Source organism: Centruroides vittatus, unplaced genomic scaffold (assembly GCF_030686945.1).
Source record: "Centruroides vittatus isolate TY-2023 unplaced genomic scaffold, ASM3068694v2 contig_926, whole genome shotgun sequence".
Classification (NCBI taxonomy): domain Eukaryota; kingdom Metazoa; phylum Arthropoda; class Arachnida; order Scorpiones; family Buthidae; genus Centruroides; species Centruroides vittatus.
Genome location: NW_027122612.1, coordinates 3,598,114 through 3,611,773, shown reverse-complemented (window position 1 = coordinate 3,611,773; position 13,660 = coordinate 3,598,114). Strand labels below are relative to the sequence as shown.

The window sequence follows — 13,660 nt, the reverse complement described above, 5'->3', positions numbered from 1 at the left end:
ACACCCTGTTAATTTTAAAATGCTTTCTTATATGTAATTAACTTAACAGGTTGTTTCATTGTTTCAAATCAACACCAGCATTTGGAAAATCTATTTTGTTATGTAACAGACTGTCATCTTTAATGGACACCCCTCCCCGAAATTAGTTTGTTAAATCAAAGTTTTACTGTATTATAACATTATAATTTGCACATTTTAAAGATTTTTTTTAATAGTAATGTAATATTTGGATAAAAAGAATGAATTCAAATGAGGTGTTACAATTAAATTTAATCAGTGAAAAAAGTAAATAATTTTCATGTTTTGAAATTTACTTAAAAATTAATAATGGAATAATTAAGGTATAACAATACAACTGGCATACTATTTATTGGATCTAAATAAAACAAGAACATACTAGACAACATTTTTTACATTGCCTGTTATGTTCTTATTTTATTTAAATATAAAAAATCTTGTTTGATTTGAGTCTAACCGAACCAGCCTGAAGAAAAGAGTTGTAAACTATCAAAATTTGTTGCAATTTTGAATAAAACATTGGTTTTAATGGTGTAATGGTGTAAAACAGAATGTTACACTAAATCATCTGATCTCCACAACCTGTTTAACTAATAATTTTGTATAAGAAATGTATCTTGATTTTTCTTTTGTCACAAGAGCATTTTTATTGATTCTTTTATCTTAGATGTAGATATTTATATCTCAGGATTAATTATTACAATAATTACTGCATTTCCCCAAAAATAAACCCTAGCATGAGTTTTCGGGATGTTTGTAATTTAAGCCCTACCCTCAAAATAAGACCCAGCAAGATTGTCAGCCAGATGGTCGTATTTAATATATCCGTTGCAACCCACAATGGACATATTGAATTATAATATATAATTAAATATAAAGAAAGTATTTGTAAATACTCAAGCTGGCACTTTTGGACAAGACATCCCCTGAAAATAAGACCTAATGTATCTTTGAGGCAAAAATTAATATACAATCTGATCTTATTTTTGGGGAAACACAGTTCTTCATTTAAATATTGATTTGTATTGACATTCAGAATTAAGTGGTCATGAAGATATAAATATAAACATGCTTTTTTAACTGAGTTAAAAAGAATCTTTGTTCAACTTTCAAAACATTATTAATTAAGAAGATAATTCAGTATTTTTAAACTCTATTTCAAACTAAACATAGTAAGAAAATCTTTATTTTCTTTCATTTTCTCTTATTAGTAACCAAAAATATATCTTTACTTAGAAATATTGATCACTCCAAGTGTAAATATAGACAACAATTTTATAAATTGTATATTTTGTTAATTAATTAATCAAAATAATGTATGCCCCAAGTATATCATTAACTATTATCAGTTATTCATAATATTACATGATCTTTTTTTAATTGAATTGAAGATGCTTCTGAAAAAAAAAAAAACTCTCTTTGAAACAGCTTTGACATATCCATGCACTTCCCTGAATATTTTGATTATTACTAAAGTACTGATTTTACATAAATATAAAATTAGAGAAATATTAAACAGTAAAACATTCTCTTTTACTTTTAAATATTTGTACATTATAAAAAAAATACTTAATAAAGTTTTAAAAAATGTATCTTGATTTTATATTATTTTTAGTTAATTTAAAAATTTTATAAATATTTGCAGAAATGGAGCTAATTTTGCATTTAAACTCATTACGTGGTTATATACAGGATCGCATAGCATGTTTGCTGAAGCAATTCATTCTTTAGCTGATACCTGCAATCAGGTAAATATTTAATCTTTACTTTTCTTGCTATTTGTAAAGAGCGTAAACATTTTCATTCAGTTACAGGTTTTAGAAATGATAAAAAAAAATCATTGTAATCATTTTAAGTGTCTTTATTAAGTTATTATTTTTTCCTTCAAACAGTATAAATATATAATAGAATGATAAATAAATCATTCTATTTTAAAAAGTTAAATTCCATAGAAAATTGATTTATGCTTTTTTTTAAAAAAAAAAATTCTTTTTTTCAGATAATTTTAGCTTTTGGAATTCGCAAATCAATTCAGAGACCCGACGTGGACCATCCGTATGTTAATTTTGAATTTTAAAATATTTTTCATAAATTTAGTTAAACGTACTAAAGAAATTTTCCTGATACATGTAGATATGGCTATCATAACATGAGATATGTTGCTTCCTTAATCAGTGGTGTTGGTATATTTTGCTTTGGAACAGGTATCTCTATCTACCATGGTATAATGGGTATTTTTTTCCCCGAAGTTATCGAATCTCTTTATTGGGTAAGTGTTAGAAACTAATAAATTAATTTCAATAAAGAAAGATTTCTTTGAAAATATTCTAGTTAATTCATACTTTAAAAGTAATATAGACAGTATTATAGTATTTTTATTCAGTATATTCCTTGTAACTTACTGAAATGATTAATTATATTAACAATCTAATAAGTTTTACAGCATTAATTTTAAAATAATTTGTTTTGTAGAGAATATGTGATATTTCATTTTTAAATACGAACACAAATTAAATGAATATTTAAATGCATGATTAATATTCTAACTTTTTAATGTTTCTCCTAAATTTCTACTAATTATTATTATTATTTTTATTTCTACATTAGAAAGATAAATTTAACCTATTGAATCAGAATTTCTCTAATTTTTACCTAGGTCATTTTGATTGACCATTAAGAACTTTTCCTTAGCAAGTTAAGTCTCCAGCTTTTGAATATTTTTTTTGTTGTTAGAAAAAATAAATCTAAATTACAAGATGGTGGCTTAGCCCTTATTCCAAATTACATAACATATACGTACATAATTAGCCGGGTAACAGCCCAATAATGAAACAGGCATTATCATTTGATTATTTTAAAAAAGCGCACTATTAATTTCATGTGCATTTTATTTTCGCATAAATAGATAACTATGGAAGAAATATATTCACATTTTTTATTTAGACTATTAACTCTAGATTAGCTTAGAAAAAAATTCCATTTATATTTAAATAGAATGTCCTCAAAGTTTGAAACTTTATCTTTAGATGTATTCAATATATTTCAATACTTCTTTTATATTAGAATGTTATCCTCTTTAACTGTCAATTTTTATGCAGTTATACAGTAATGTATATTTCTGTGTAGCTACATGCAGCATGAAATATTACGCACATATAGTTATTAATTTTTTCATATTGATAAATATTAACATAAATAATTTACTAAAATTTCAATTCTTATTTTCTCTAATTGTTTTTTAGCCCATTTGGAGATTATGCTCTTATATATGTGAAATGCATTATTTGTCTTATCAATATTACTGATTTCGTGTAACTGAATAATGTATTTGATGTAACCGAACAATAATTTTATTTGAAGAATAGTTGTTATAGATTATGATAGAGTTGATTTATAAATAAAATAAAATTAATAATATATTATCTAAATGAAATATTAATAATGCATTTCCGCATTGTATATTTTGTTTATAATACAGTTTCAAATTGTATGTATATAATTACAAAATAACAAAGTATGTTTTAAAATTATGGATAATATTTGATCTAGACAAATACATAAAGCCTGTCTTTAATGAGATATTGCTCTTTAAAAGCTAAATTTTATTTTAAAAATATGTTAAAGATCTAGAAAATAAAAAAAATTACAATTTAATACAAAAATGCAGCTTCCAGTTTATGTATAATTAAACTACAATATTAAAATTGTATCCAATATCTTGTTATTTGTTTAGATACCAGTTTTTGTTCCAATTGTCTGGCAGATTTTGAGCTATCTTTTAATTGTTACTATTTAATGATGTATAAATATCATATTATTAGATTAAGCATATTACACAAGATTGTTATTAATATTTTCAGTTATATAATATTTATGCTTAAGAAATATCAAAATATTTTTAATTTCTTCAAATAATGGCTTAAGGTAATGAAATTTTATTAACAAACTGAAGGATGATTTAATTGAAACATACTTTTGTTAAATTATTGTTTTATTTTCCATTTAATGTTTATAAATAGCATTAAACTTTAATCTAGAAGTGTTTTTAAGCATTTAATTGAAATAACGTAAAACATGTCAATGTGTTAATAATGAAATTGTTTTCATTGAAATATAATTACATACTTATTACAGGCCTTTTTTATTCTTGGTGGTTCTTTAATTTCTGAAGGAGGTGAGTTACAACAATTTTCTATAATTATTTAGGTCTTTATAAATAAATAAATTTATCAAATTGTAAATCACAAATTATAAGAATTCTCTTTCAACTTGTAATTGTTTTTGAGTAATTTATCTGATGAAAAAGCCCAATTTTAAAATTAATATCCAACATAGGAAGAAAATAAGACAAAATATCCAGAAAAGATCAATTTTAATCGCTCTAAGAAGTCTCATATGTTTGGTGGTAGCTATAAGTAGGTACTGTACATTCAAATACTTCTGCTCTCCTGATAATGGTCCTGTATATGTGCAACAAGGGGCTAGCCTGCCTGCACTTAGGTTGGAGCACTAATGTGCACTAAGACAGCATGTTGGTAACATAATATTGTTGTGTGTTTAGATTGACTCAATTTTAAGAGAACCAAGTTCATCCTGATAAGCACTCATTTTGATTTCAGTGCGGTACACTAGTTGCAATCAGGTTGGATACGCTAGTGCTCCAACCTGAATGTAACTAATATTAGACTAAACAACAACAAGTAAAATGGCAAAGCTGTATTTGAGACAAGACTATGTCTCAGAGACTCACTACTAAGTGGGATCACTTCAATGCTCATGGCGGGTCTCGTTCTCATTCTCCAATCATCATTGGTATCGCTGGTTTTGAGTGCGATCATTCAAACTTTGCCAGCCACAGCCACGACCAGGAGGTCATCCATGATGCATTTTCAGTGAAATTAACCTATCGAATGTTGAAATTTCTCTCTGTTGCATGACACCCCAGGTTGAATTTTTGTCAATGCAAAAATTTCCCATTTTTGAAAAAAAAAAATGGTGGCTATTGTATCGTTTGCAATTATTTTTTTATTTTGCACAAATGAAACATATATATTAATAAATGTAAAAAGAAAAAATAATTATATTTTGGAAGTTAGTTTTAATATAAAATTATAATGGCGCACCATCTAGTTTCAAAAAGTTCGGATGACGAAACGAGGTATCTCTGGTCAATCAGTCAAGGTTAGCACGTGACGACCAGAAATATGTGGGGAATAACACAGGATAGGTAAATTGGTTTTTTCAAAGATTCGTTTGTCAAAATTCGATTTAGCAACATTTGCTTTACAAACTTCCCAATGCACGTGCTTGTCAAATTTCAATTTCACAATGTTCATATTTCCAACTTACCAACGAGCAACGCATGCGCAAATCTCGCACTACTGCCTGTTTGTAGAGAGTCGTGCCATTTTGTATTTTATTTTGTCTCAGTTCTTGGTCCCCTGACTACCTACAAGTCTGGTTTTTTTCATGCATGCATGATTTGGCCACTTAATACTCTGTACCAAATTTCAACTCCTGACATGTACCCCTTCATACCTCTAAGCTGGTAAGACATCAGGCAGTACGATTTTATAAACAAGACATAGTCTTGTCAAAAACAGAGGTAATAAATTCTACAAAGATTAATAATGTAATGTTACTATGTAATATTTTTCCTCCGAGACTAATGCAAATTAAAACACCATGATCAATGATTGAATTACGGTAATCCTTTCTTGAAAATTCTTACTTATACTCAGTTTTTTAAATATAGTGAATAATTCTGATGAAATAAATAGTTACTCTCATCATTCTATGTTAACAAACAAAAATTCAGTTTTATAAATATGCAAATAATAAAAATAATGCAATACAAATAGGCCAAAAATATCTGTATATAAACAATTTATTTTTAGTTTGTTTATTCTGCATTCTATGGACTTTGTTCCAAGTTATTTTAAAATATTTTGAATAATGACAGGAAGGGATGATAGATTAGTTGCTTTTTTATCTACTTTCAATTATGTTTTTGGCTAACTTGATTAGCCATCTTTAGGTTCTAAATTCTAATCAAGACAAGATCTAGATGGATAAATTAGTTAAAGTGTTAGCCTACTGCTGTAAAACCCAGAATCAAATCTGTGCAGTCAAAGAATTCCCATAATTTTTTCACAGGATCAGATATTTCTGGCTCCATCCCTTATTGTCCAGTCGCTCCCATTGATGACTCCCATTCTCCAATCATCATTGGTATCAATAATATTATAAAGCACTCAGCAAATCATTATAGATATACGTACTTAACACCTTACTCTTGCCGAGAAAAAATATATTTATTTGCAACAAACAAACAAACGTTTTCAGCCTGATTCACAGGCCATCTTCAGGCTTGGAATACATTTGAAATTAAAATTCCATCCATGGAATACAAAAATTCAAATTCAAAATTAAATAAGGTACAATCAAAATAAAATATTGAATAACTAACATAAAGCAAAAAATAACAAAAAATATATAAAAATGTAACAAAAGAATACGTAAGCATTAATAAATGCAAATTTCTAAGATATACAATAAAACCACTATATTGATTGGTTAGAGCCCTTATTAAACTTCTTAACCATAAACTTCCATGCAGAGGGAAGACTATCTGCGTCCCTCGCATTAAGACAGCCTTCTTGTAATCTACTTCTAAAAATCTGCAACTTTTCCGCTGTCAAGGCTAATGATGGAGACGATAAAGGATTTATGATGGCCGCCTCATTCCATTTGACCGTAGCTCCTGGCGCTTGCGCCATTTGGGACAAAACTGTTGCATTAGACCCCTTTCTGATATTATAACTATGCTCCTTGATTCTAATTCCTAAACTTCTAGTGGTTACTCCGATGTAATCTTTTTTAACGCCCAATTGCATGTTTTCATACGGAATTTTATAAACTCCTGCTTTCTCTTCTGCCTTTATAACATCTTTATCATTCCTGAGGATTTTGTATAAATTAGGGGCCCTTTTTATAAGCATCCTCGAACGCGGTTCACTGAAATTCAGGTTTTGTATGGCTTGCCTGAAGAAGTCTATTCGGATTGCGAAGAACAAACAATTCGGATTATTGAATGATCTCGTTAGCCTAGAAAACGCTATATACAATGAAGATCCAGAGAAACTAGTTGATGTGAATAAAAGAGTGGTTGATCTAGCTGAAGCAGTCCAGAAGAATTCTACTAGTAATTATGTGAAGAAATTAAAATGGATTATACATAAACAAAAGGTTAGAAATACAAAGAAAAATCTTATTGCTTTCCGCGCGTGGGACCAAATTGAGGTACCAGGAAGAATTAAGAAGCTTCTAATAAAAGGCCCAAATTTTGTGCCTGTGGAGGCTATGGATTGGGAAACCTCAGTACAGGAAATTGAAAGAGGCATTGTTGGGCTAGACGATTTAGAAAAAGAGTACTTCAGATGGAAAGCAGTCCTCAACAACAGGCAGAGGGGCCGTAAGCAGGATTTTAGGAGTAGTGACATCCGGCTCACGAAGAATTGGTTAAAACATAATGATTTGGTCTTGACTAGGGCTGACAAAAGTAAACAACTAGTCATCATGAAAAGGCGTACATATAACGAAGCACTAATGGATTACATCGAAAAGACGGAGTGTGAAAAGATCAACAGCAATCTTATTGGAAGCTTGGATAGAAGGGTCAGGAAACTGGAGGTCTCTAAGCTTTCCAAAGTTTTGCCTTTTCTCAAGAAATGCAGGAACCCTAGGCCAGGAACACCTAGATTATTTGCTTTCGCGAAGGTGCATAAAACCGGTAAAGAAATAAGACCTGTTGTAGAGAAGTGCAGGGGTCCCACATTTGTCTTAGAAAAGAAATTGCATGAATACTTATCCTTGCAACTAGACACGGATACTCTTGTTGCCCGTGATCCTATGAAGGTGGTTAAGGATCTGCAAAGTATAGCATTAATGGAGGATGAAGTTGCAACGGTTTTCGACTATGAGAGCATGTATCCGTCAGTAAGGATAGAATCGTGCGAGGAGGCACTATTGGATTTCTTATACAGCAATAACTCGGAATTGCTTAGTTATACAGAAGAAGTAGAGAGTTTAACTAGTTTGGTCTGCCGGGAGTCTTGTTTCGTGTTTAATGGACAGGTCTACAGACAGAGAAGAGGGGTCCCTATGGGAAGTCCACTCTCAGGGATCCTATGCGAATTGGTAGTTAGGAGGCTGGAAAGAAGAATTTTTCATGGTTTTAAGGATGATATCGTGTATTTCAGCAGATACGTTGATGACCTACTTATATTATGGAGAAGTAACAGCAGAATTAAGGATTTTTTAGATAAGATCAATGATAACAATGATGGCCTTACTTTAAGATTGGAGCAGAAAAGTTCCTTGAATCTGCATTTTCTCGACATCGATATCACATTCAAAAAAGGCCACTTGTCCACTAGTGTTTTTATTAAACCATCCCACAGCCCATTGTATATTCCCTCCCAATCCAAGGATCCGTATAAATATAAAATTGCAGCTTTCAGAGCTTTAATAAGAAGAGCCTTTTTGTATTGCGAAAGAGTACAAGACAGGACGAAAGAAATAAATAGAATAATAAATGTAGCCAGGACCCTAGGTTACCAAAAAAGTACAATTCTAGGAATAATTAAGAAATATGAACACAACATCAAGAAAGGATGTTTTAAGAATGCTCCCAATAAGTTTGTAAAGTTTACATATAATGAAAGTATGAATACAGTCATGAAAGAAATAGCACACAGAAAAAGTTCGAGGATGCTTATAAAAAGGGCCCCTAATTTATACAAAATCCTCAGGAATGATAAAGATGTTATAAAGGCAGAAGAGAAAGCAGGAGTTTATAAAATTCCGTATGAAAACATGCAATTGGGCGTTAAAAAAGATTACATCGGAGTAACCACTAGAAGTTTAGGAATTAGAATCAAGGAGCATAGTTATAATATCAGAAAGGGGTCTAATGCAACAGTTTTGTCCCAAATGGCGCAAGCGCCAGGAGCTACGGTCAAATGGAATGAGGCGGCCATCATAAATCCTTTATCGTCTCCATCATTAGCCTTGACAGCGGAAAAGTTGCAGATTTTTAGAAGTAGATTACAAGAAGGCTGTCTTAATGCGAGGGACGCAGATAGTCTTCCCTCTGCATGGAAGTTTATGGTTAAGAAGTTTAATAAGGGCTCTAACCAATCAATATAGTGGTTTTATTGTATATCTTAGAAATTTGCATTTATTAATGCTTACGTATTCTTTTGTTACATTTTTATATATTTTTTGTTATTTTTTGCTTTATGTTAGTTATTCAATATTTTATTTTGATTGTACCTTATTTAATTTTGAATTTGAATTTTTGTATTCCATGGATGGAATTTTAATTTCAAATGTATTCCAAGCCTGAAGATGGCCTGTGAATCAGGCTGAAAACGTTTGTTTGTTTGTTGCAAATAAATATATTTTTTCTCGGCAAGAGTAAGGTGTTAAGTACGTATATCCATCATTGGTATCGCTGCTTCATACCCATTGTGACCAAACCCACAATGGGTATGATTAAAAAGGCCCTCGTAGTGTCCATAAAGCAGAAAGAAGGAAAAAAAAATTAAACAAAATTCAAAATTTGTAAAATATTAGTTGTATATCTAAAATTGTTTGAATTGTATTATCATCACAGATGCTTGAATATATTTGAGAAATTATCATTGTTATTATTTTTGTATTTATATTTTTAATGTTAAATGTTAAATAATCTTATAATCTTTATCAGTTAATTGTACAAGTCTCTGTATATTTGATATGCTTTCAGTATCTGAATGATTTACACATATACTCAAAGATGGCTGATCAATGTACCCCAAAAACATTGTTTGTATTTTTAAAATACTTGGACGTAATAGGTTTATTTTTAAAGTTTAACTACATCAGTTAAACTATACAAAAACTTGTGTCACAGCATTTTAATGCCACCAAGCTTGTGATAAAGAAAAGACATTTATCTTGATTTCACAAAATAATAATCGTTTTCTAATGACTTTTTTCAGCAAATTTCACAGATATCCACAGATTTGTGCATGGTGGCTGTGTAAAACTTCAAATACTCATAACTTCTGATAAGTACATCTTTCGAAAAAGTACTTTAGATAAAATTTTGTTTATTTTTGATGTAGAATCAGAACGTGAAATAAAAAAAATGGACGTTCTCTTTGAAGAAAATCAAAGTTGACTCCATTTTTATTGATTGTAACACCATCTATGATGAAACAATAGTCCCATCTTCTAGCCTCACAAGTCTAACATTCTTGGTTCAATGATTTTTTGAGTTATTCCACTGGATCAATTTAAAATGATCCACCCTGTATGTGTGTGTGTGTGTGTATGTATATATATATATATAAAGCAGTAATATTAATTAGTAACATTTATAGGAATCTACACTGTGCTAGTCTGGTGCAATGTTTTTGTCTACCCCTCTTGTGTATTAGCATGAAATAAATCATACCGATTTTTCATTCTTATAATTTTTAATATTTTTGATATTATTGTATCTTATTCAACCTTATTCATCTTATTTTTAAGTAAAACCAGCAACAGGTGCTTAAAATGTTTCGTTATATTGTTGTGGGTACAAAAACTTATAATTTTTAAAATTTTATAACTTAATTATAGAAACAGAGTAATGATTTAAATAGAGAATTTTACTCAAGAAAAAACATCAATTCATAATTAAATTATATAATCTGCCAACCAGAAATACCCATTTCTAGTTATTAAAGTACATAAATAACTATGTAAAAATTCTTTGATGCTTAATTTAAAAAAGGAATTGATGGTAATGACTAAACTTCATAAAGAAATTAAAATACAAATTGGTTTTAAAATTATGGTGTTAAATTTATTTTATAATTCATTCTAAGATATTTATTATACTGTTTTTTTTTTTTTTTTTTACTAATCTTTGTGCTTGTTTAAATAGATTTGAACATAACCTTGGTAACATCATAACTTTAAAAGTAAGACCAATGTAGCGATTTTTAGTTCTAAATATAGGAAGATGAAGGGAAAAATAAAATTGCTTAATTCTGGAAACCAAATTAAATGTTATTCAGAAACCTTATAAAAAGAAAAAAACACCATCAGCTGTAAAAATTATCAAGGGTGTGAGAACAAATGCCTTATTCACAGTTAGAAGACACTTGCTACATTAAAGCAAATTCTTTCTGTATGCAACAGTTTGCCACTTCGGTAATATGACGTTAAAAAGAAGTATCAGAAATTTAATTTAGGAAATTACTGTAAAATAAATTGATGACAAGTTAAGTTCATCCATTAGTTATGTCACTTTTGACCCTCTTCCTCCCCTCTGCTATACTTTTGGAAAACTCTCTCCCTATTATGTGAATAATAGTTTATTAACCCCCCTCTTACATTGCAAAAATGACTTATAAAATATTTTTAACTGATAGTTTATTCATATATGTAGTAAGTAGGCTTATAACAAATTCATATGCCAATAATACTACTTGAAAAAGCTCACGTAGATAATGTCTCAGCCCTCCTTCCCCATTGTGTACAGTGATGCATTTTTGCAGTCCCTTTAAGCTGTACGTGTAATTAACAGACAGCCCCATAGACTATAAAATTATTTGATTTAAAAATTATTATAAAAATGTTGGTTTGGAAATAATCAAGTCATATTTTATGTGGAATTAATATTTAATCTCTTTAAAGGTACACTTTTGATTGCATTCAATGAAGTCAAGAAAAATGCAAGAATTGAAGGATTATCTATACTTGAATACGGTTTGTTTTTCATTTTGATATTTAATTTATTTAAATTAGTTCATTATACAAAATTTAATTGTTTTGCTTTTTAAATTATTTCATTTATAATCACTTTAGTAATTGTAAAAGTATAAGGGTTGCCCAAATGAAAAGTGGACATATGTCAGATCTGGCCAACATTTACTGTGAACCTAAAAGAAATACAGTAGAGTCCCGTACAATGCAGGGATTCATTATGCATTATAGGAAATCACGTTATCGAAACCTGCATTATCACACGATTTATGAAAGTTTAAACCTTGGCCTATAAGTTATAAAAAAAAAGTATACCTCTGTTGACAAAATTCAAGGGTTGTTGCTTGCTTTATTTGTGCGTTGTATGGGACTCTATTGTATCCGTGTTTGTTTAGGCAAGATCCTAGCATCTCACAAGCAGATCAATGCCTCTCGCATAAAATTCTGGTGGCTGCTGGTAAAAAAATCCTTCACCTTATTGTCCAATATCAATCTTTGCCCTTGTAAAGTTTTCTTCAGGGTCCAAAAATGTGAAAGTTGCATGATGGTAGATCAAACTATATTTTGGATGTTCCAGTTACTCCCAGCAGAATTTCTGTAATGCAGCAATAGTTTCTCTTGCCGTATGGAGATAGGCATTATCATGAAGGAGGATGACTTTTTATGAGGAGTACTGGACATTTTGACTTTATTGCTTTGCAAAACCATGAAAGTTTTGTAATAGCATTCTGAGTTGATCATTGTGTGTGGTGGCATAAAGTCAACTAACAGTGGTCCTTAGTGTGTGCCTGACCTGGTCTCAGTTTATCCTGAATTGACTTGCGGCCTTCTCTGTAACTCTTGCACCAAAAATGCACTTCATTTGTTTATAGATGTCGACACTCATATTCCTTTCAGTCACTAAAAACTGAATTACCACCCATTGTTTGATTCTGGACACTTCCATCGTAACTAACTAAATATGCCAATTACCGGAGATAAAATCTATTTTTATCGATATTTAATGCAGCCTGCACTTTATCTATGTTGAGCTTACCTGCCTGTAATGTGGCCCACCAATCGCTACTTTGCATGATGAAATATGACATGTGTCCACTTTTCAATTGGGCAATCTTAATACATATCAAGGGTATGCAGTGAATGTAAAAACAACCTTGTTGCAATTAAGAGACCTAAGGATATTTACATTTAAGATTTATAAATTTATTGCTTCTTCAGAAGATTGAGCTAACAAATATAGCCATATAGTTCTTTAACCAAAATTGTGAAGAACAGAATTATTGAACATAACAATTATTGAGAGGTTCATTCAAATGATTTGAATAAATTATGCAAATCTGTAAAATTCTTTCAGCTAAATTCAAGGAATATAATTAACAGGCACAGGCACCTAACTAACACTAAAACAATAATGTATGGTCATAGCTTGCTAATATGGCTGATTAGATTCAAGACCATCCCTGTAAAGCAAAACAGCCTTTTTTTTCCATTTGCAAGTGCACATAAAAGCCTAAAAACATTTAAAAAGTAAAGTATTGTTACTAATTATGATTGAACTCAAGAATCTCAATTCATAAATATCCAAAATTTTTTAGAAATTTTCTACTACTATACAGAAGTTCTAATCAGTGCCGTAACTTGGCAGGTGCAACTGGTGCACCCACACAGGGACTACTTGGAAGGGGGACCCAAAATGCATGTATTTGTTTTATTATTTTCCCAAACCTAATTAATTAAGGGGCATAAATGCAAATTCTTGCACAGGGCACAGGAATGGCCAGTTATGGCACTGGTTCTAATCATCTCATTTTTTTTATTTTCTATTCAACTAATCTTTAAC

The 13,660-nt window shown here is 30.0% G+C and overlaps 1 protein-coding gene across 1 annotated transcript in view; it reads left to right on the top strand.

Moving 5' to 3' along the window:
- Positions 1-13,660, top strand: part of ZnT49B (Zinc transporter 49B) — a 197,083-nt gene that overhangs the window by 174,915 nt on the left and 8,508 nt on the right. The window contains exons 9-13 of the mRNA XM_067281825.1: positions 1,664-1,766; positions 2,018-2,073; positions 2,152-2,287; positions 4,153-4,192; positions 11,752-11,823. Of these exons, the coding sequence (XP_067137926.1) occupies positions 1,664-1,766; positions 2,018-2,073; positions 2,152-2,287; positions 4,153-4,192; positions 11,752-11,823 (407 nt within the window). The remainder of the gene's footprint in view (positions 1-1,663; positions 1,767-2,017; positions 2,074-2,151; positions 2,288-4,152; positions 4,193-11,751; positions 11,824-13,660) is intronic.